The sequence below is a fragment of the Terrapene carolina genome, unplaced genomic scaffold (genome assembly GCF_002925995.2).
Source record: "Terrapene carolina triunguis isolate 2854851 unplaced genomic scaffold, T_m_triunguis-2.0 Scaffold93, whole genome shotgun sequence".
Classification (NCBI taxonomy): Eukaryota; Metazoa; Chordata; order Testudines; family Emydidae; genus Terrapene; species Terrapene triunguis.
Genome location: NW_020664444.1, coordinates 20,033,731 through 20,056,242, shown reverse-complemented (window position 1 = coordinate 20,056,242; position 22,512 = coordinate 20,033,731). Strand labels below are relative to the sequence as shown.

General features: G+C 40.0%; 1 protein-coding gene across 1 annotated transcript in view; it reads right to left on the bottom strand.

Annotated features, from left to right (window-relative positions):
• The window catches only part of SNX29 (sorting nexin 29), a 472,333-nt gene that overhangs the window by 283,383 nt on the left and 166,438 nt on the right, over positions 1-22,512 (bottom strand). The window contains exon 15 of the mRNA XM_026650716.2: positions 11,903-12,009. Coding sequence (XP_026506501.1) covers positions 11,903-12,009 — 107 coding nt within the window. The remainder of the gene's footprint in view (positions 1-11,902; positions 12,010-22,512) is intronic.

Below are 22,512 nucleotides of genomic sequence, written 5' to 3'. Positions count from 1 at the left end.
AGAGAGGAAGAATTACTTCTCATGTATTGCTTTCAACACTCCTGCTAAAACACCCCAGAATGATGTTTGCTTTTTTTGCAACCGTGTTACACTGTTGATTCATATTTAGCTTGTAGTCTACTATGACCCCAGATCCCTTTCTTAAGTACTCCTTCCTAGGCAGTCATTTCCCATTTTGTATGTGTGAAACACATGATTGTTCCTTCCTAAGTGGAGTAGTTTGCATTTGTCCTTATTGAACTTAATCCTATTTACTTCGGACCATTTTTCCAATTTGTCCAGATCATTTTGAATTTTAATCCTATCCTCCAAAGCACTTACAACCCCTCCCAGCTTGGAATCGTCCGCAAACTTTATAAGTGTACTCTGTATGTCATTATCTAAATCATTGATGAAGATATGGAACAGAACCGGACCGAGAACTGATCCCTGCGGGACCCACTTGTTATGCCCTTCCAGCATGACTGTAAACCACTGATAACTACTCTCTAGGAACAGTTTTCCAACCAGTTATGCACCCATCTTATAGTAGCTCCAGCTAGGTTGTATTTCCATAGTTTGTTTATGAGAAGGTCATGCGAGACAGTATCAAAACTTTTCTAAAGTCAAGATATATACCACGTCTACAGCTTTCCCCCTCTCCCCCATCCACAAGGCTTGTTACCCTTCAAAGAAAACTATCAGGTTGGTTTGACACGATTTGTTCTTGACAAATCCATGCTGACTGTTACTTATCACCTTATTATCTTCTAGATCACTGCTTCTCAAACTTCTGTACTGGTGACCCCTTTCACATAGCAAGCCTCTGTGTGCAACCCCTCTTATAAATTAAAAACACATTTTTATATATTTAACACTATTATAAATGCTGGAGGAAAAGCAGGGTTTGGGGTAAAGGCTGACAGCTCGCAACCCTCCATGTAATAACTTCGCAATCCTCTGAGGAGTCCCAACCCCCAGTTTGAGAACCCCTGCTTTGCAAATTGACTGCTTAATTATTTACTCCATCGTCTTCCTGGGTACAGAAGTTAAGCTGACGGGTCTGTAATTCCCCAGGTTGTCCTTATTTCCCTTTTTATAGATGGGCACTAAATTTGCCTTTTCCCACTCTTCTGGAATCTCTCTTATCTTCCATGACTTTTCAAAGATAATTGCTAATTGCTCAGAAATTTCCTCAGTCAGCTCCTTGAGTATTCTAGAATGCATTTCATCAAGCCCTGGTGACTTGAAGACATCTAACTTGTCTAAGTAATTTTTAACTTATTTCCCTATTTTAGCCTCTGATCCTACCTCATTTTCACTGGCATTCACTATGTTAGACGTCCAATCACCAGCAACCTTCTTGGTGAAAACCGAAACAAAGAAGCCATTAAGCACCTCTGCCATTTCCACATTTTCTGTTATTGTTTTCCCCCCCCTCATTAACGGGCCTACCCTGTCCTTGGTCTTCCTCTTTCTTCTAATGTATTTGTAGAAAGTTTTCTTTTTACCTTTTATGTCTCTAGCTAATTTGATCATTTGATGATTACCTGTTTTGTTCATACCCTCTGGGGCACCTGGCATTGGCCACTGTCAGAAGACAGGATACTGGGCTAGATGAACCTTTGGTCTGACCTAGTATGGCTGTTCTTATGTTTTTATGTTGTTGGATAATCTGTGCCCTGCTATGTTATTTTCCCAACAGATGTCTGAGTAGTTAAAAGTCCCCCATCACCACCAAGTCCTGTGCTTTGGATGATTTTGTTAGTTGTTTTAAAAAAGCCTCATCCACCTCTTCTTAGTTAGGTGATTACATAGTCTGTAGTAGACCTCTACCATGACATCACCCTTGTTTTTTACTCCTTTTATCCTTGCCCGGAGACTTTCAACAAGTCTGTCTCCTATTTCAACCTCAACCTCAGTCCAAGTGTATATATTTTTAATATATAAGGCAACATCTCCTTCCTTTTTTCCTTGCCTGTCCTTCCTGAGCAAGCTGTACCCTTCTATACCAATATTCCAATCATGTGTATTATCCAAACAAGTCTCTGTGATGCCAACTATGTCATAGTTGTGTTTATTTACTAGCATTTTGAGTTCTTCCTGCTTATGCCCCATACTTTTCGCATTAGTATACAGACATATAAGATAGTGAGTTGATTTCCCCCTCCAGTTCTGTCTTGTCCCTCCCTTATCCCTGCTATAACAGCCCATCCTCCCCCTAAATGATGACCCAGATTTGAAGAAGAGCTCTGTGTAAACTTGAAAGATTGTCTAACTAACAGAAGTTGGTCCAATAAAAGATATTAGCTCACCCACCTTGACCCATGGATATGTTATTTTAAAAAATAATAATTTTGACAGGAAAGCGACACAGTTGATCTTATCCATCAGAGTCCAGTCTGTCAGTAAGAGACACTCTGAATGTGTAACTTGGAGAAATCTCCCAATGTAGTGAATATTTTGAAACAACTGAACAGTAACACTGAGTGGATTACTAGCTTGCTGTCTCTCATGCGCCTTTTGTATTATCAAATTTCATAAGATGGCCAGTGTGTCTTGGGCAGAGCTGGCTTTAGGGGTGGGCGAAGTGGGTATGCCACAGTTGGGGGGAGCCATGCGCTCTGCACATGTATGGGAAGCCAGAAGTGACCAGAGGGATGTGGGATGGCTGTGGGCTCAGTCAAGATGCAGTTCCCATGTGACAGCATGGTGCCCACCTTGAGCCACAGGCCAAGCACCAGGCACCACGAGTCGCAGCAGCAGGAAGTGCAGCTGCAGCAGAAGCTGAGGGAGCTGCCGGAGCTTCTGCAGAGCAGCTCCCACTGACCCCCCAAGGTAGTGAGTGTCAGGGCAAGTCACTGTCAGCTCCAGAGCCACCGCCACTGCTGGAGGGGGGGCTGGGCAGGGGGAGTTCAGACACTCTACGCTCTAGCTCCATGTCAGTGACAGGAAGAGGAGGGGCTGGAAGGGGGGCAGGAGAAGGGGACAGACGGGAAGTGGGGAACCTGGCTTACGGCAGCACACCAGCTTCACAGCCAAATGATTCCTAAAGGGCTCTCTGGACGTGAGGCAGGGGAGAAGAAGAGTGTGAAAGGAAAAGCGAGGGAGTGGGGCAGTCTAGGCCAATGCAGCCAATCTCAGGGCCTTCCCTTGGAAAGAGCAGGGCTGACACTTACACCATCACTCCCGGCTTTATGACAACAGCATCTGCAGTGATCCCCATAAAGATCCATGGATACAAGGGAATCAAATCCCAAATATGCCCTATAGCGCCAGCCTGAGCAGATGTTGAACGTATCTTACCTACCAGACACCTGGTCTTTCCCCTTTTAGATTGGCAGCTCATGGGGCCCTTGGTGTGTCAAAGAATTTTGACAGCAGTTAAGATACAAACTACAGGGAGCTCCAGATTCTTATTTCAGAAAGTGCCAAATTGGTCAGGAAGGAATTCCTGTCACTGGTATTAAATGGCACAAACAGTTGCCTTATTCCTTTGAAGACTCAGCATTGACCTCTGGTGGTGAAAAAGTACCAGGCTTTAGAAGCTTTGGTCTGTCCTGGTACAGCAATTTTTATTATCCAAAGACAGTGCCTCTTGCTGGGCATCTAATAACAGTGAGGTAAAAGCTCGTAAGGTGGGCTTTCGGACAGAAAACACAAACATGCAATGATTAAAGAAACCTGCCCTACCAGGCACCAGGAACCCCATATACCTGTCCTAGGATACATTATAGGCCCACTACACCCATTCCAGGAGATGCCAGGGCACTCTCCATTCCCCTTGTGCTCATCCCAGAAGATGGACTCCCACTTATCTGGAACAGATACCAGCCTCCCATCCCATACATAGCCACCCATTCTAGCAAGTGGCTAGACCCCATTCACCCTTAGCAGGTGTTTAGAGACTCCAGCCTCACAGGTGGGGGATGTGGTCAAGAGTGTGTTAAATGCATGCCCCTCTTTGCAAACAGCCCACATCCAGCCTGAGCCCTCAGCAAGCCCAGGCTCTAGGCAAACTGCCCATTTCCCCTCCCACGGCAGCGAGGGCCTCAGTAACTTTAACACATGCTCCATGCACGGGGAGGGATCCGCAGGCAGCACATCCACACAGGGGTCAGGGGCTGCTGCAGGGGCGATCCCAGCAGAGAAGCCCTGCTCCATACCCCAATCCTCCCAACAAGGGCAGTCCCACTCCCGCTGCCTCCGTCTGGCTGCTGCTGCTCCTGCCCCTGCAGAGGGGCTGTGACCCCACCTGCCTATTCTGTTCTGCCCTGCTGCCCCTGCCCAGTGCTCACTGCCAAGCTTCCTGCACAATCCCAAATTAAGTATCCCCCTCGCTGGGAGTGAGGTGTCAGCTGATGTCTCTTGCAGTGCAGTCCAAGTTTCTTCTAAAGGAAGGGTGCCAAAATACAAGTTCACCCAGGGTGCCATTTTCGCTAGGGCCAGCCTGGTCTTGGGGACAAGGAATTTGCCCATATGCCATATTTTGCATTGGACCATAATTTCTTAGGGGGGAAATGAATAAATTTTGATTGAGCATTACATTCAGAGTTTGCAGTCATTTTAATTGTGTGGTGCTGTAAGACAGCCAACTTTTTCAGAGAACTGCAAAAGTAAAAACAGTCTGCCCTAGTACCAGGAGATACTAGATAAAATTACACTTAATAATATTTCAAACAACTAACTGACAAATAAAAGCCACAAATGGGTTTGCCATTCCACAGTAAAGTGTTGGGAAAGTTATTAATCTATTTTTATATTGATTTCTAACAATTGCACTGACATTTCATGACAAGCCTGCATACCATGCAAAGACCGTTGGAGGAGACCATAGCATGATGATTACTGAAACTAGTTTTTTGCAAATGTACTGCTCTCAGTTGCCTACTGAAGAAAAACACGTGCTGCATTCGAGCATACTATAAAGTAATTGATAATGCCGATAAAGTATATTTGTGGCCAGCACACGAGGCACATCAAAATAGTATGGTTTTATATGATAGCCTAAATGGACTCAGAACTTGCATTTTAACTACATTTTCAAATCCCTGATTCACAAAGGTACCGATTTTCGTGTCTCTCCCATAACACAAAGTCAAATTAAACCAAACAAATGTATTTATCAATACTCAAGAAAGGTATTTTATTATTTTTTAAGGGAAGAATAAGATGGTAAAGGCAAGAGTCAATAAACACAATACTTCTTTTCCGGTGATCCAGTAAAAAAGACCATTGAACTCTCACCATGCAGTTCAGTTCAAAACCCACCTCTTGAAGATTTGATTAAAGGTTGAAATAAATTAACTCCTTTAAACAAAACAACAACAACAAAAACAACTCTTCGTCCCCTTTTGCCCCCCGTTAGGCCCAGACACTCCTTGCCTTAGATGCAGTAAAGGGGTTCCTAGACCTTGTTTGAAGAAAGTAGGCACACAATATGCCAGTCCAATGAAAGGAGGTTCCTAGCCATGAGGAACACCTCTTCCCACATTTATCAAACTTTCACGAACATCGGCCAAAGATATGAAGGAGTGCAGAACCATAACCCCGGAGGTACAATTTATTCTTTTATTACAAAAGTCTGAAAATAAAAATGGTAAGACATCCAAGTAATCCATTATAGGCAGATTTTTACATTAATTTGTCCTGGTAAATATTACCTTGGTATATTTCTGTGATAACCTTTTCACAAAATTATCTTCACCCTAAAGAGTAATGGGAGTAATTGGAAATATCATTTTGTGCTTACACTGACAAAAATAACCTTGCCATCAGAATTCCCTCTGTGGTCCAATGTGTTTCCTGACTGCAGCATCTGAAAGAATTCCTTATTAAATTGCTGTCTGGAATGCTGAACTGAAGAACTTAATTGAAAAATTCTACTAATTAAAAAATGTGTTATGCAAATAAAACTATTCCCTATATTATTTGCAAAGTTCCATTACTAATGAAAAGCCAGTCTATGAAACTATCATTTATTAGAAAGAACACTATCAGCACAAAGATCGATACTTGTTTGACAAGAACACTGAAAGCTGACAAACAACTCCATTTTCACGAGACTGCACTATTTCATTATTATATGAAAAAATGTACAGAAACTGTTCTAAGACATAAATGTATTCTTTTCATGTAACTATTGAATAAGAACATAAGAACGGCCATACTGACTCAGACCAATGGTTCACCTAGCCCAGTATCCTGCCTTTCGACAGTGGCCAACACCAGGTACTTCACAGGGAACGATCAGAACAGGCAATCGAGTGATTCATCCCATCGTCCACTCCCAGCTTCTGGCAAATAGAGGTTGGGGGATACAGAGCATGGTGTTGTATCCCTGACCATCCTGGCTAATAGCCATTGATGGACCTATCCTTCATGAACTTATCTAGTTCGTTTTTTAACCCTGTTATAGTTTTAGCTTTCACAACACCCTTTTGAAACAAGTTCCATAGGTTAACTATCTGTTGTGTGAAGAAGTACTTCCTTTTGTTTGTTTTAAACCTGCTGCATATTAATTTCATTGGGTGGATCCCTAGTTCTTGTGTTATGTGAAGGAGTAAATAACATTTCCATATTCACTTTCTCCACACCAGTCAAGATTTTATAGACCTCTATCATATCACCTCTTAGTAGTGTCTTTTCCAAGATAAAAAGTCCAAGTCTTTTTAATCTCTCCTCATACAGAAGCTGTTCCATACCGCTAATCATTTTTGTTGCCCTTCTCTGTATCTTTTCCAATTCTAATATATCTTTTTTGAGATGAGGTGACCAGACCTGCACACAGTATTCAAGAAGTGGGTGTACCATGGATTTATATAGAGGCATTAAGATATCTATCCCTTTCCTAATGGTTCCTAACATTCTGTTAGCTTTTTTAACTGCCGCTGCACACTAAGCGGATGTTTCAGAGAACTATCCACAATGACTCCAAGATCGCTTTTTGAACTTAATACAGCTTAAACACCTTTGACTAATTTGAAATGAAATTAATGAGAAACTAAAAGTTAAAATTCAGACTGAATCAAGAAAGCAGTTCAAAGACAGATAACAGCTCGATTCTGAGGCCTCAGAATCCAACTAAGTACTTAATTACTCTAAAAAAAGCATGAAAGATGTAAAAATTGACATACAAAAGTTAAACCAAAACATTCAACATTTGGTTTAACATCATGTAATTGTAAAATAACTTTCACAGATATTGTCTCAAATGTTTCAAACAAGCTGACTTTGAAAACACATCCAGATCATTTGTCAGGAATTTGAAAACCCAAACTTAACCTTTTTTTCCCCATAGATGTCAAATCTCAAATATCTAAATATTCATAAATGAACTCTGTCGAGTATTATTAGAATAGAGTAATTCAAATATTATGTTCACATGATCAGCATGTGGAAGTTCTGAGTGGAAGAAAGTTATCTGATCTCACATTCTAAGTGTATGGAAATTAACTCTTTAGGCATGACAAACAAGTATAATGCAATTTTAGTACTTTTATATAACTTTAAATGTTTGAGGGAAAGACATGGTAAAGTATTACAAAGCCTCTGAGAAACTCAAAAAAGAGAATCAAAGCTTTTGGGGAAACTGAGCTCTAAATCCTGAGCAATGTATTTCAACAGACATTTTTAGGTATAAAAGACAATAACTGGCTCCCGAATATGCCTTTGCACATGCTACAAAAGCCCAGGAGACATGGATTTTCTCCACCTGTTCTGGCTCTCCTCCATAAAGAAGTCATTCCACAAACCTCCCATGACTACAGGAACAGAGGGCATTCCAGGGATCAGGGAACTGTGGTCCACAGTTTCAGTGCACAGAGCCTCTGTCCCAGCAGTGGGTCCATCCCCTTTATTTCCCATTTCCTGACAGGAATAATCCGCATCAGGAAATAGAAGGCCCAATTTTAATTATTGAGTCTTTAGCAGCATCTTCGTAAGACACATTAGGGGCATCTTGAGCAAATTTTTCAGCATAAGTTATAATTTAAATTTGATGAAATGCAAGTTTAAACCATGAATAAAATCAATCATGAATAAGGCCCTAAATTGTACAAGCCTGAAACTGCAAGGAAAGCTGAATTCTGTTCTCTGTAATTAGACATACTTAAGAAAAGTCACCGAAAAATTAGAGTGTCAGATATATTTTTTTTTCCAATTTTCCATTATGAGTGCTCATCTCTTCATTTCAGGAAATGTTCATTACTAGTCTATAGCCACAAAAAGAAAGACACTGTAAACAATAGTGTCCCTTATGGATATCAACCCAGCCACAGATCTTGTTTTTGTTTGCACATCCTGAACATCAGTCACAGCTGTTTTTTGTTTTGTTAACTAATCCTTAGCAATGCCAGCTCTGCTAGGACAGCAAATGTTCACTGACTATTTATTTTGAGGGGAATTGTGATGCAGGCTATAAGGAGTTTACGTTTCCCAGTAGGAAATGTAAGGTGGAAAAACTTCTGGAGCAGGTGAAATTATTTAAACAAATCCTTCAAAACCAATGCAAATCAAAACACTCATGTTTATTCCTTATGTACAACAAAATGACATTATCAGCACAAAGCAAAACATGTCTTACTGTGCATTTAAACTTGTTTAATTGTTCATGGACTTGCATTATAAATATCTCTAGAGTCCATTTTCCTTTTTATACAGGACAAGGTAAAATTTGAATCTGGTCTCATATTATACGAGATTAACTAACTGAGAGCCAAATGTCAGGGGACAAACATTGCTCAATGTTACCCAAACACTCTGTCAACCACTCAAAATATTAGGGGTTCTGGGACTGATCTCAAACTTTTGCATTAGAAGAAATCAAGGTACCAAGAATGATGTTCTTTATGTGGCTCTTTCTAGAGAGCGCCACAGAATTTTTTTAGTGTAGAATTTATGCAAAAGTAAAACATGACTCAATAAATATTCATAATGTTTAAAGCACTAATAGTGCTTCTAATATGTTTAATATGGAAGTTTATTAAATCAACTTTCTACTGCTTTTTTGTGTCTTCATTATATGTTTATACATTTCTTTTGTTAAATCAATCCATTCATAAAACAGCAATAAAGAATAATAAAGTGTGTTTGAATAAGACTCCATTACAAATGATAAGAAATTCAGATAATTTTAATATAATAAATGGTAATAATATGCACTCATGAGATATCACTAACAAAACTCTCCATAATGGAAAACCATGAAGAACAACTTCGGATATTACATTCTATTACATGAACATTTCAGCTCAGCTTCTGTTATACCCATTTTTAATATTTCATCAGCAATCAAGGCTTATCTCATATTTCTTTAGAGACTACAGGATCCTGACCATCTGGTGACAAGTTCATGAGGGGGTCTCTGACCTGATGTGAAATGTTCTACCAGCCACATGGGTCCTGCAAGCAGTGTGCCTATAGCTCTGGATTACCTTAATCTGGTCATGCCAACAGACCCTTTCTTTCCCCCAGCTCCTGCTCCATAGCACTGCCACAGCAGCATTCAGCAGTGTTCCCCTTCCTACTCTTCAACTTGACAGCTAGAATGGGCCCATGTAAAAAGTGACAGCAGAGTTGGTACCCTGCACTTGTTGAGAGAAAAAGCAAGCGGCAGTGTCAGTAACAGCACCTGGATTATTATAGAGTCATGTCCCCACTTTTGGCATGTGAATCTATGAACAAAACATCCTACACTGGGCAGAAAGTCAGGCTGCCTGCATTAGATATGGTTTGCAGCTAGGCTTTACAATGGAGCAGGCGTGTCTGCAATTCTACAGAATCAGAGGAATTCTGAGAGACCAGCTATTGGCAGCACTGTATGGAAACTTTGTAGTGTCATCGGCAAATCCTGAACCTCTGGGAGAACAATATAGCAGCTGAAACCAGGTTGGTTTTTTAATGTTTATCAAGACATTTTACCTGGATTCTTTACTAAGACATGCACCTCAGACAAGTCTGGCAACAGAAAAAGGCTAGATAAACCCATAAAAAGGGCATACCATTTGAGAAAGTGGTGACCAAACATAAAAGGATTACTTGTACTTGTCCAAACATGTTTTCAAAGGATAGTATCCAGCTGTTCAAAGAATGGACTGTTTTTGTCAATATTCTCCCTATAGCTAGATGAGAGTTTGATTATCCAAGAGGTTTGAGCAGATGGGGATATGCGTAGCCTCCCTCAGGTAAATGAAGCATGGTCAAAGATGCAGATTTAAGGTGACTTTGGAATGTTTGGGTAGAGGCAGGGGTATACTGCAATGGTTAATTAATTTTTTAAGGGATGTATGTGTTTGATCTTAACGTTTAACTTTTTTTTTGTCTGTGAATTTCATTTTTATTGAATCTTATAACAAACATTGTCTCTAATCCCTTTTTTTTTTTTTTTTAATAAGCTTAATAGCCTTCAAAGGTGGAGCTCATGAGTAAAGCTAAGATTTTGTCATGGATATTTTTAGTAAAAGTCAGGGACAGGTCATGGGCAATAATGAAAAATTCAGGGAAGCCTGTGACTTGTCCCTGTCTTTTACTAAAAATATCTGTGACAAAATGGGGAGCCTGGGCAGCTGCGTGGGGGTTCGGAGCTCCAGGGTCCCCCCCCGCTGGTGGCTCTGAGCTGGGGGGTTCCCCCTGCTGCCAGCAGCCACCAGGCATTCTGGGGTTCCCCCCACCACTTGGGGTGGCCGGGAGCGGGAGGCTTGTAACTTCCATCAGTCATTTCAGTATTAACATCACATCCATGGAACTCAACAATTTACATAAATGCAGCACTAACAGACTATGCCACAGTTCTGGAACATCAATTAGGAGGTGTTAAGAGTCCTCCGGGAAGTTACAAGTTTCACGAGATATGCTGTTAGAACTTTTAAGTTCCATAAAGTCTCAAGAAAGGTAAAAGCGCAGCTGGCACAGGCAACAAAGCTTGTAATTTTATGAGGTCTTGAAGTGGAGGTTGTAACTTACATGAGGCCTGAAACATGTGGCTCAGGGCAGTTACAAACTCAGGAAGTAACACTGGCAGCAACTGTAACAATTGTGAACAATGTTTTACTCAAGATGACCCTCAAATAAGTTATCGGTGTCTCAAGCGATTCCAAGTATTACAAGATGATTCCAAAATTAATAGTGTCATTAAATATCTTTTTAACATGGAAAGTAAACAAAACCAGTATTGTACACAATTTTTTTAAACTGAGAACAAGTATATATGATACATTTGAAACTGGTAAAGGGTAAATCAATTTTGATACTAAAGTGTGGATGTTAAGAATACTTTCCCCAAGAGGAAAAAAAAAAGTTACTTCTCAAAATTTCCATGGCTAAAAATTATAGCTTCTTCAATCAACTTAAAACTTTTGAAATAAACAGTTCAAAGCATTAGAAGTATCAGACTGTTTATTTAAAGAATTAAAGGGAGACACCAAAATTCAGGCTAAGAATGGAAATTGTCTTTCACCTTGAACTGTTAAGTCACTGCTATTATCTACATAATAAAATTCCAGGATTGTCAACCTGTGTGTCACTCTAAAGCCTAGAATGTCTTTTGAGTCATTCTGAAGAAATGGAAACAGCTATGTGGTTGAGAACTCATTTTGTTCAGATTATCACAAGGTTGAATCATTACTGGGATTTGCAGTCTGTTACCATCCAAATGTTTACATTCTCAGCCATTTTGACTTTGTGAATTACAGCTGTGCAACAGCAAGGCCTGTATCTATGCCATGCCAAGAGTCTCAGACCATTGTGATATCAGGGATAACTCAACTAGTCACCACCCTGACTATATAGCTAATGTGAACGCAACCACTTAAATTGTTTGTATGAGATGGTGGATTACTTGGCCCAACTGCCACAGCTGTCTGACATCATGGGCTTTCAGCTACTTGCTCCCTAATAAAACTTTTAAAGTTTAACAGATTCTTACCTCAATCAGTTTTCTTTCATAGGAGTTTGCTAGTTCCTCGTTGTTTTCTACTTGCTTTTGCTCAGGTATGGTAAATTCCCCATCAATATTCCAAAGGTTTGGCAGAACTAAAACAAAAAAAAAAATACAAGAGTAGTCTACAAAGGAAATAAATGTAGAAGCTCTTAAATCTCTTAAACAATCTTTCGAAAATGAACAGCTTTTTTAAAATGCTGATAATAAGTACAGTATCCTAATATGGTGCAAATTGTATGTGAGTAATATCACTAAATAAACTAAATACTGAAAAAAGTAATTTCAATGCCAAGGGTGCTTTCTTAAAATGTTTAAGTAACTTCCCATAACATAACAGCAAACATAAAAAAAGAAATTGATTAGCTATTTGTGTGCATGTTTCCCTAATTCATGCATGCAGTCAATATAATTTTACACTTAAGCTATCTGAAAATTTAACTCTTAACATCTCTGCCTATTTCTTTTCTATAACACATTTAAATTTAATTTTTTTTATATTATCTGTATGATTTACAGACTTACAATTCCCATTTGTTCTGTGATTAACCTACTATGATTAGATTATTTATTCTTCACTAAAGGGGAAGCTGACCTTCAATACCTTTACACAACGTATTGATGGGGACAGACCGCAATAATATTTAGTAAGTATCAAATAAGTAATAACCATTATTAAGACGTTAATAATTTTGTGTGCACATTCACAATAACTGTGTTCTAAAATTAGATACACTATTTTATTATTAAATTATTTAAAAGCCTGACCCAAAAATATATAACTACTCCCTAACTTGAAGTTTGCATAGTTTCAAAGATAGTTGATTACATTTCCTTAATCGAGATATAACTACTGTAATTTTAAAAAACCAATAAACTGTTGTTCAGTGAGAAAAAGTACACCAAAACTCCATAACCTTGACTAAATTACGTTCAACAAATCTCAGAATACAATTCCATTTCCCTACAAGTCAATCAAAATTTTCTGAATAAACTATGATGGCGCCATGAAAAGAGAGTCCAATGTTGCCCAATCTTTAGATTACATATTAATTATATTGATTACTTAAGAATCCCCAGTTATCACTTTGAGGGTTGAAAGGTTCTTGCCCCAAGATCAGGCCCAGTATTATTCAAATTATTATATAGCTGGGAACCCCGATGTGCACAGTTTCAACACTCACGGTATAGGAACTCTTTTATATTTACAAATATAGTTTATTAATACATTTAGCACAGTCGCAAACACCCCAACTCAGTAAGGTAGATAGAGATACTACAGAATGTACATCTGCACATCCATATACTCTCACCATCTGAAATCTTAGCCATCATCTTCCTCCTCACCCTTACCTTCCCCATCATCACCAGTGGCCATCATTCTGGCACCTCCCAAGGACTACATATCTCTCTCTTACTGCCCCTAGGCTGGGATACCACTTTTATAATACATTACACTGATACCACTATGTTTGGTGCATATTCAGTAGGGGATTTTCCCCCTTTTCCTTATTTGTATTTCCTCACTTTACTAATGTTGGAGTGTTTTTTTCCTATAGGTTAGTATATCAGTGATCTCAACTTATTATCATATACATCCATTCGTTACCACGGCCCTTTCATGGTTAGGTATCCCATTTGTTATTTCTGTCCTAACTGGTTATTTCGGTTCTCTCCAAGTTCCAAGTTGTGGTGTACCTGTTAAGTTTAAAAGGGTATGAACTTAGGGAAGCCCCTATGCCAACCTGCTTTAACGCATCCTATATGTTAAAGGTCGCAGCCATATATGGACCTTATGCTTTAGCTCATCACCATCCATCTAGGTGAAAGGTCCCGAACATATGTATACTAACTTTGCCTTCGCTCAACATACAGGATGTGACCTGCAGGTCCCTTGTGTTACAGCCAAAACATACTCTAATATAAATCTATAAACCTATTATAATAAAACAAATAATGAAACCCTAAGAAAATAAAAAACTTATAAGAAAAGATACATAGCCAAGCAAGCAGGCTAGCCTTAGATGTATCTCATATACCTGTTATGTACGTCAGTTCGTTGCCAGGACACTTCGGTGGTTGACTCATGTACCTGTAGTCAGGACTGCCCCTTAAACTCTATTTTCAGCTCCCAAAATACTTGGGGTTTTCTGTTGGGCTGTTTATTTGTGCAAAGTTTATCCATTCAAAGTGCAGAGGTCTCAAGCCTTATGTTAACTTGCTGAAGCTAATGTCTTACAGCATACAGGCCTGTAGGTTTCTTGCATTACTGCTGAATATAATGCAAAGCAGTAAATAAAATAAAGGCAAGCTAGACCACTGGACTACATAAACAATACAGAACAACATTTGAGAGTGATCAGATAGGACAGGAAAATAAGTCAATTACAGCTTTTTCAGTGCATTAGTTCTGAATCAAGTGACCAAACATTTAATAAAAAAGCATGTGTCAATGAAACTATCATTGAATTCAGAAAAACAGTGTTTCAGAATGTTCGGAAATAACTTGACAGTAAAAGTTAAGATTTAATTAACTATTTGGGGTCCATATTCTGAATCACCTGGGTATGATTAAAATACTATTATTTACGTGTTACAATAATAGCTAATGTTCAGAATTTTTCTTACACAAGTTGCTGCAGCATTTAGGGGACAACCTGAACTGAAATTATTTTTCTATTTTTCAGAACTGCCAGCAAATGAAAAAATCAGTTATTAGCAGAGCTCTAGATTCTGAAATTGTCATTAGTGATGGTGACGAAAAAGGAAGAAAGATCATAGCTTGATATTCAGAACTCAGATTGAATTTGCATGGTTGGCAGAAGATTATTATTATATATGTAATAAAATACAGTTCTTAAATGGTAATTTGTCAAACTGTATGCTACTAATATACCTGTGGTACTTGAAAATGTGATCAGCAGCCAATAATCTGCTGTGAAATGATGCATAATTGCCACCACTAACACCACCAAAGCTGATAACATTATGATTTATATAGACACCTGTTCTCAGTTAGAGGCAATTTTTATCCTACATTTATAACTACACAACAGGAAGATATTGTTCAAATACAAAAAAAGGGTAAAGGAAAAAAAATTGGCAGAACGCAATCCTGATCTTAAATCAAAAGTCAAATTTTCAAACATATTAGGCTAAAACTGGAAATCATTATTTTTAAGGTACAGAAAGACTACTTTTTAAAAGTGTATTTTTAAACTAATTTTTTTTTAATTAGGTAATTTACGTTTAGAGTATTTTTGAGGTTTGCTTTTATGGTCCTATTGTCTTCAGACCCATCTAATTTACCATTATTTTTCGAAATTTGCCTAAATTAGTTTGAAAGACATGCAAGAGCTGTTTTTATTCATATGTGCAGTACAGCAGAAATGTAAGTTTTATGGATTAACTATTTAGACAAAACCTAACACTCTAGAGAACTGAATAGCATCTGCTTAGGCTCGGAAGGATCAGATATTTATTGATAACTGTCGGTAATCACCAATTTCACCGTATACACACAAACCAATGAAAAAATATTTTCATTGATAATTGAAATTTACAGAAAGGTAAAGTAAGAATAATGCTGCTTGGGAATTTAGAGTTTGATTTAGGATATTCATTTTGTATATTTTGACATGTAACATTGGAAATCTGTATTTTAATGGTTATAAAGCTTTAACATTTTGAATGTCAATGTCTACTGTCATTAAATAATGAAAGTCAAATGGAGTTTACAAGAAGTCACAAACAAAGACCCAAAGCAGAAGATCTGCCACAAAGTTTATGGGCAACCCTACACCACATCCACACAAACCATGGCAGATGTGGATACTTGATGCACAAATGGAATATTAAAAGCTCTCCAGTGTGCAACTGTGGTCAACCAAAACAGACCATAGAAACTATAACAACTCAATGCCCAATTCACAAATATGAAGGAGGCATCACAGCGATAAACTCTGCTACTCCTGATGCAATTACCTGTCTTAACCACCTAAATGTAAAATTATAGTTGTTGTTCTACAAGTACATCAGTCGTTCTACAAGTACATCAGTCATACAAAGAAGAAGATTAAATAAGTATTGCCAGAAATCCCTATTGTCTGATCCCCACAACTGTAAAAACATATGTCAATATAAATTCCCCACCCCCAAATACTTAAAATCCACAATTTTGCAAAGTGTGGAGATGTACATAGATAGACATAGAAAAAATGCTTTAAAATAAACATCAATGTTGTCTGTCAAAATTCTAAAAAAATAAAACACTGAATTCTATCAAGCCTGCATATAACTACGTTAATTTTTTTTAAGATGAGGCTTAATTCCTATTTGACAATGATAGAGTAGATATAGCAAGATAGCCTGTAATTTTATATTCTGAATTGCTTTTATTAAGCTTGGATTATTTTCTTTTCCTATAGTCAATTCTTTGAAAGAGTTTCAATGTATGTCTTTATGATCTGAGACATCAAACTCAGGGAAACAAAAAGGCTGAGCATAAATTACAGCAGAATACACTTTGTCAGGGTACTGTACAGGTCAAGGGATTGCCAGTGCATTACAGAGCCTTTCATTTGTAGGGCTCTTATTTAATTCCAAGTCAAACTGGCAATGATCAAAAGCAGTCTAGTGGCCCATGTGAAATGAATGAGTATGGAGAGCGAACTCCATTTGCCCCTCAGATATGAACCTTCTAGGTCAAAACTGATGAATAGGGCCCTACCAAATTCAGAAAAAATGCGTCACGGACCGTGAAATCTGGTCTCCCCCTGGGAAATCAGGTCTTGTGTGTGCTTTTACCCAATACTATACAGATTTCACAGGATAGACCAGTGTTTCTCAAATTGGGGGTCCTGACCCAAAAAGGAATTGCAGGGGGGTCACAAGATTATTTTAGGGGGGTTGCGATATTGCCACCCTTACTTCTACGCTGCCTTCAGAGCTGGGTCGCTGGATATCGGCAGCTGTTGGCCAGGCGCCCAGCTCTGACGGCAGCATCCCACCAGCAGCAGCGCAGAAGTAAAGGTGGCAATACCATACCAGGCCACCCTTACTTATGCACTGCTGCCTGCAGAGCTGGGCGGCCAGAGAGTGGCAACTGCTGATTGAGGGCCCACCTCTGCAGGCAGCAGCGCAGAAGTAAGAGTGGCAATACCATACCATGTGATCCCTGCCACTCTCCAGCTGCCCAGCTCTGAAGACAGCGCCGCTGTCAGCAGCAGCGCAGAAGTAAGGGTAGCAGTAGCAAAACCCCGCACAACTCTTTTTGGGTCAGGACCCCTACAATTACAACACCATGAAATTTCAGATTTAAATAGCTGAAATTATGAAATTTACGATTTTTAAAATCCTATGGCTGGGAAATTGACCAAAATGGACCGTGAATTTGGTAGGGCCCTAATGATGAATATTGGCAGGATTCTATGGGAAAGCTTGTACTGCCACTACCAGGACTTCTGTGGCAAGAGGTGTGAATTACATACAAGTAGTAAACTCAGAATACAATATTTTATCCCCAGTTACAGGACAGCTAATGTGCTTTGCTGTTGCTACCATGCAGGATGAAATGCTGATTTTTCCCACTTTGTGTCATTTTCATCGCAGAACTGGACATTTTTATACAATTCCAGGTACTCGGTTTCAATTTATTCAATTCCCAAGTTTTGTGAAATTCTGCCGAAAGTATTAAGTGCAATTTAAATTTGACTTTCACCTGTTAGATGGCTCACTTCAGTTCAGCAAAGCTCTAGTATTTCACCATACTGGTGGATGATCCTGTTTTTGCCATGCATTGTTTAAAGAGGCAGCAGGACATCCATGAGGAAGGATGACAGAAAGAGCAAGAGATGGAGAGAGATGCAAGCCTGGACAGCGAGAGTGAGCGCCAGGAATGGAGAATTAGCTTTGAGAGTTGTTTGGATAACCTTTCAAAAGGGTGCAGATTTATTTACTGGACAACGACCACAACTGTGAATACACTTCTCTGGTTGGACCAGTTCCTTCTACTTCGTTAAGTTTTTCTATGTTAAGTTTCCTCTCTTAAATGGCTTGCAAATTATCTAAATATATGAGAGATTCATAAAATACATCTTAGAATGAATGCATTATTATAAAATCCGAACTGTCATCATACCCGTCACAATCGCATTTTCAGTTGCTCACTTGGCTTGCAACTTCTTAGAAACAGAAGTTTTGCTAAATGAAAAGCAGCTTGACAGTGAAAATTACTTCTGGCTTATAACAAAATTCAGAGAACTGTCAATTTTTGGTCATACTGCAAAACCAATTAAAAAGATCTATTGTGGGGGTGCGGGGGGGCATATTTTGTGTGTCAATAATTCTTTATCAAATTTTCTTAGTTTGCAAGTAATGAGCTAGAAGGGTTTTTTTTATTCCTGCAAACTTAATTTGGTGTCTGAAAATCAAGCTATGTTCCTTCATTTTCATGCATCATCTTCAGCAGTAAAAATTCTGCAAAATAAATTAGATCCTCAGTCTTTATAAAACACATTTGTAACATCATGGCTATTTTCCCCCAAAACTTTGCTCAAAAGACAGTTTCTCACCTAGCTTCTGACATGTGAAAGTGACATTTTTTAGTTACACAGGCAACAAAAAGGGCTATTGCAATCCTAGGATGCATCAACAAGTTTAGGCTTGAAATTAGACAAAGGTTTCTAACCATCAGATGAGTGAAGTTCTGGAATAGTCTTCCAACAGGAGTGGTGGGTGAAAAAAATTAACTTGTTTTAAGATTGAGTTTAATAAATTTATGGAGGAGATGGTATGATGAGATTGCCTACAATAGCATGTGGCTCGCTCATGACTGCTATTAGCAAATATCTCCAAAAGCCAGAGAAGGGACACTAGAGGAGGAGGGTGTCCAGTTATAGAGAATTCTTTCCCAGACTTCTGGCTGGTGGGTTTTGCCCACATACTCAGCATCTAACCACCATATTTGGGGTCGGGGAGGAATGTCCCCCATGTCAGATTGGCAGAGACCCTCTTGGGGTTTCACCTTCCTCTGCAACGTGGGGCATGGGTCACTTGCTGTTTCAACTAGAGTAAATGGTGGGTTCTCTGTAACTTGAAGTCTTTAAATCAAGATTTTAGACTTCAGTAACTCAACCAGAGGTTAAGGGTCTGTATTACAGGAGTGGGTGGGTGAGGTTCTGTGGTCTACAATGTGCAGATAAGTCAGACTAGATGATTATGATGTTCCCTTCTGGCCTTAAAGTCTATGAGTAACTTTATCAGAACAAACAGAAACTATAAGAGATTCGAGAACTGGGGAGTGACACTGCACCCCATATTCTTCATAGTGATATTATTATTATATGATTATAGCAGAATTATGATGTATTTTATGTAAGACGGGTCGTGTAAGGTGTCATTGGAAAAGTTATTATTTGATAAATAGTATCCTATTTTCATGCATATATAATTTTTGCATCTGAAGGTATAAATGCTATTTATCTGTACTTCAAAAGTAGTTACACTTGGGTAACGCTCACTAGACAAGATGCTTTCAGTCTAGATAGCTGGTTGGGAAGGGCCTATTCAGGGCAATGAGCCATTAGGGAGAACAATAGGCCTTAGGACAAGTTTATCTCCCACCTGGTGAGCCTTCCTGAGAACACTCCACAAAGCCCGTACGTAATGGCTGGTATGACTCTACGAGGTCATATGACCAGGCCACATGATTCTGGACTCCATCTTGGGATGTCAGTATTTTTCCACAAACCAGTCCGGGAACCAAGTTTTGAAACAAATGGTTGCCGCCATATGTTAAAGCTATATAAGGCAGGAAGTGACATCACATGCTGTTCTTTACTCACCACAGAAGACGACTCCTAGAAACATCTGAGGAACAAAGACTGAACTGGGGGAAGTGCTGGACCCAGGCTAAAGGGATGTCTAGCCTGTGTATGAAAGACCTTGCTGTAAAGCAAGTACAGCTTGTGCCTTAAGAATCTGCAGCCCGTTTCTATCATATGTCAGGATGAGAGATTGTTAATTCAAATCCTATCTTTCTAGTATGTTAAGCTCAGTTTTCATTTTTGTTTATTTACTAGGTAATCTGCTTTGATCTCTTTGCTATCACTTAGAATCAATTAAAACCTATATTTCGTAGTTAATAAACTTGTTTTTGCTTTATCTTAACCACTGAGTTGGAGTGACGCGTGTGGGGAATCATAGCTCAAGGGTCAAAGGCTGTTGCATATTCCCCGCCACATTGGGCGGGGGAGCCCGAACTCTATGAGCTTACAGCTGTGCCGTTCCCTGTGCAGCGCAAGACAGTGTAATTTTGGGTTTATGCTCCAGAGGGGAGTGCGTGCCTGGGGAGCTGAAAGTTACTTTGGGTTTAGCCTTTCTACTGTTGGTTTGTGCAGAGGCTAGTCGGGGAGCCAGCATGTAACTGCAGCTGGGTGTGTCCCTACCTGTGTCTATGCTGGTGGAAGTGCAGGAACGGAAGCGTGTCTGCAGCTTGTCACAGCAGCACAGTGAGAGAGGAAGCCCAGGCTGGTGAGTCGGGGGGCTCAATGGTACCCCAGTTCCAGGTGGCACCCCGGGGGGGACCCATCATAGGGGGAAAGGGAGGATTTTGAGAAAATGCGGGGGGGGGGGGGGGGGGAGAATGTAACAAAATGATGAATTATCAGAAGTCAGTGAGCAACTACAGACATCCTAAAAGACAATAAAGGAACTAATGACAGAAGAGAGAATTATTGCTGCGAAACAGATTGACTTCAATAAAAAAAATTAAGGGTGGATCAAGAAGATCGTAAGTGTGGCAGAAAGCAAAACATTTTCTAATGGACAAAAAAATAAAAAATTACTGGAAATGAGGTCGCACAAAAACTTGATTTAAAAAAAAAAAAAAAAGGTAAAAGGAGATTGCCTGCATCCAGGAATTTTAAGGGAGGACTGCTTTTCCTTGCTCAAGAGGCACCCTGTACTTAAATGACAAGGCAATGAACACAAACAACACACAAAAAGAGGAACAAGCAGCAGAAAAATAAAAGACCAGACTATAATGGATATGGAAAACACTGTTGTAGGCTAACAAGTGTCTCTTATATTATCACATAAAAATATATATGAATCAAGACACTACAGCAAAAAAAAAAGAAAAAAGCTTCACCTAAATGAAATGGTCACATGCCACAGAATCCATTAGATCAATATTTGCCAGCAGATCAACAAGCAGGCAGGATGCTAACAAGCATAAAAAAAAATGAAAAGAGACAAAACAAAGTATATCAAACTAGCTGCTTCTCAGACCTGAATGTATTCTCTGATCAAAACACATCAATCAGATATAGTAAATAAGAGCATTAAAGGCTTCAAGTGAAACCAGAGTAGTAATGAATTCAGACTCTTCTCCCTTCCTAACTACGATGGTATAAGGAGGTAGGCTTTCTAGTTTGCTTTGAACAGGATCTAAACACACTGTATTTATTTAGTGCAAACAGGCTCCCTTCCTGGGATTTCTTTTTACTGGTAACCCAAAGGGGAAAAAAACCATCCCACACAAAATGTAAACCTCAATCTTAGCTTTTACTTGGGTTTCTCTACAAAGACCTCTCTGTACTAGACCTCAGCAGCCAGTGTCCAAAGCACAGCTCCTCCCACCCTTACTTCCAGGGTGGAGCTAATGAGTTGCACAAGCTGCAACTAGTCAACAGAAATCAACAGCTGTCATCTCCCTGCAATATTTTGATATGGACCAATGGGGTGCATCCAAGAAAGAATCCAGCCACATGTTACAGAAGCATGATGAGGTTTTGTATATCTTGGTACAGCTTATGTTGAGGATGATAGATACACTGGGGGGGGGGGGGGGGAATAGGGCAGTCAGAAGCAGCAAAAGGAAACCTCCTCCCTGTTGCTAAAAGAGTAGCTTGTAATGTACTGGCTTGAGTGTATATGCACCTCTATCCTCCACCTGACGGAAAGTGACAGGACTGCCTTGGTAAACACCTTGGTTAGCTAGGGTTACCATTCGTCCGGATTCCCCCGGACATGTCCGGCTTTTTGAGCTAAAAATAGCGTCCGGGGGGAATTTGTAAATGTCCGGACTTCCCCACCCCCATGCAGAGCGCGCGTGGCTAACAGGGCAGCCGGCCGGATGGTGCCACTTACATGGGGCTCCGACAGCCAGAGAGAGCCCCTCCTCCGCTTCCCCTGCAGCAGAGATCACTCCCTCCTTCCCTCCCTGCATTCGCAGATCGCCTCCGGCAGTCTGGAGCTCCTCCCCCACTGCTGCCCAGCATGCCGGGACGAGCAGCAGGGTAAGGGGGCCACGGGGTCGGAGAAGGGGCAGGGAGGTTCTGGAGGGGGCAGTCAAGAGACAGGGGGGTCGGGAGTTCAGGGGGGGCTTTCTAGGGGGGGCTGTGGATAAGGTTTTGGGCAGTCAGGGTACAGGTAGGGGGTAGGGTCCTGGGGGGCAGTTAGGGTGGGGGGGTCTTAGGAGGGGGCAGTTAGGGGACAAGGAACAGGGAGTCTTAGCTAGGGGGTGGGGTTCTGGAGGGCAGTTAGGAGCAGGGGTCCCAGGAGGGGGCAGTCAGGAGACAAGGAGCGGGGGGGGG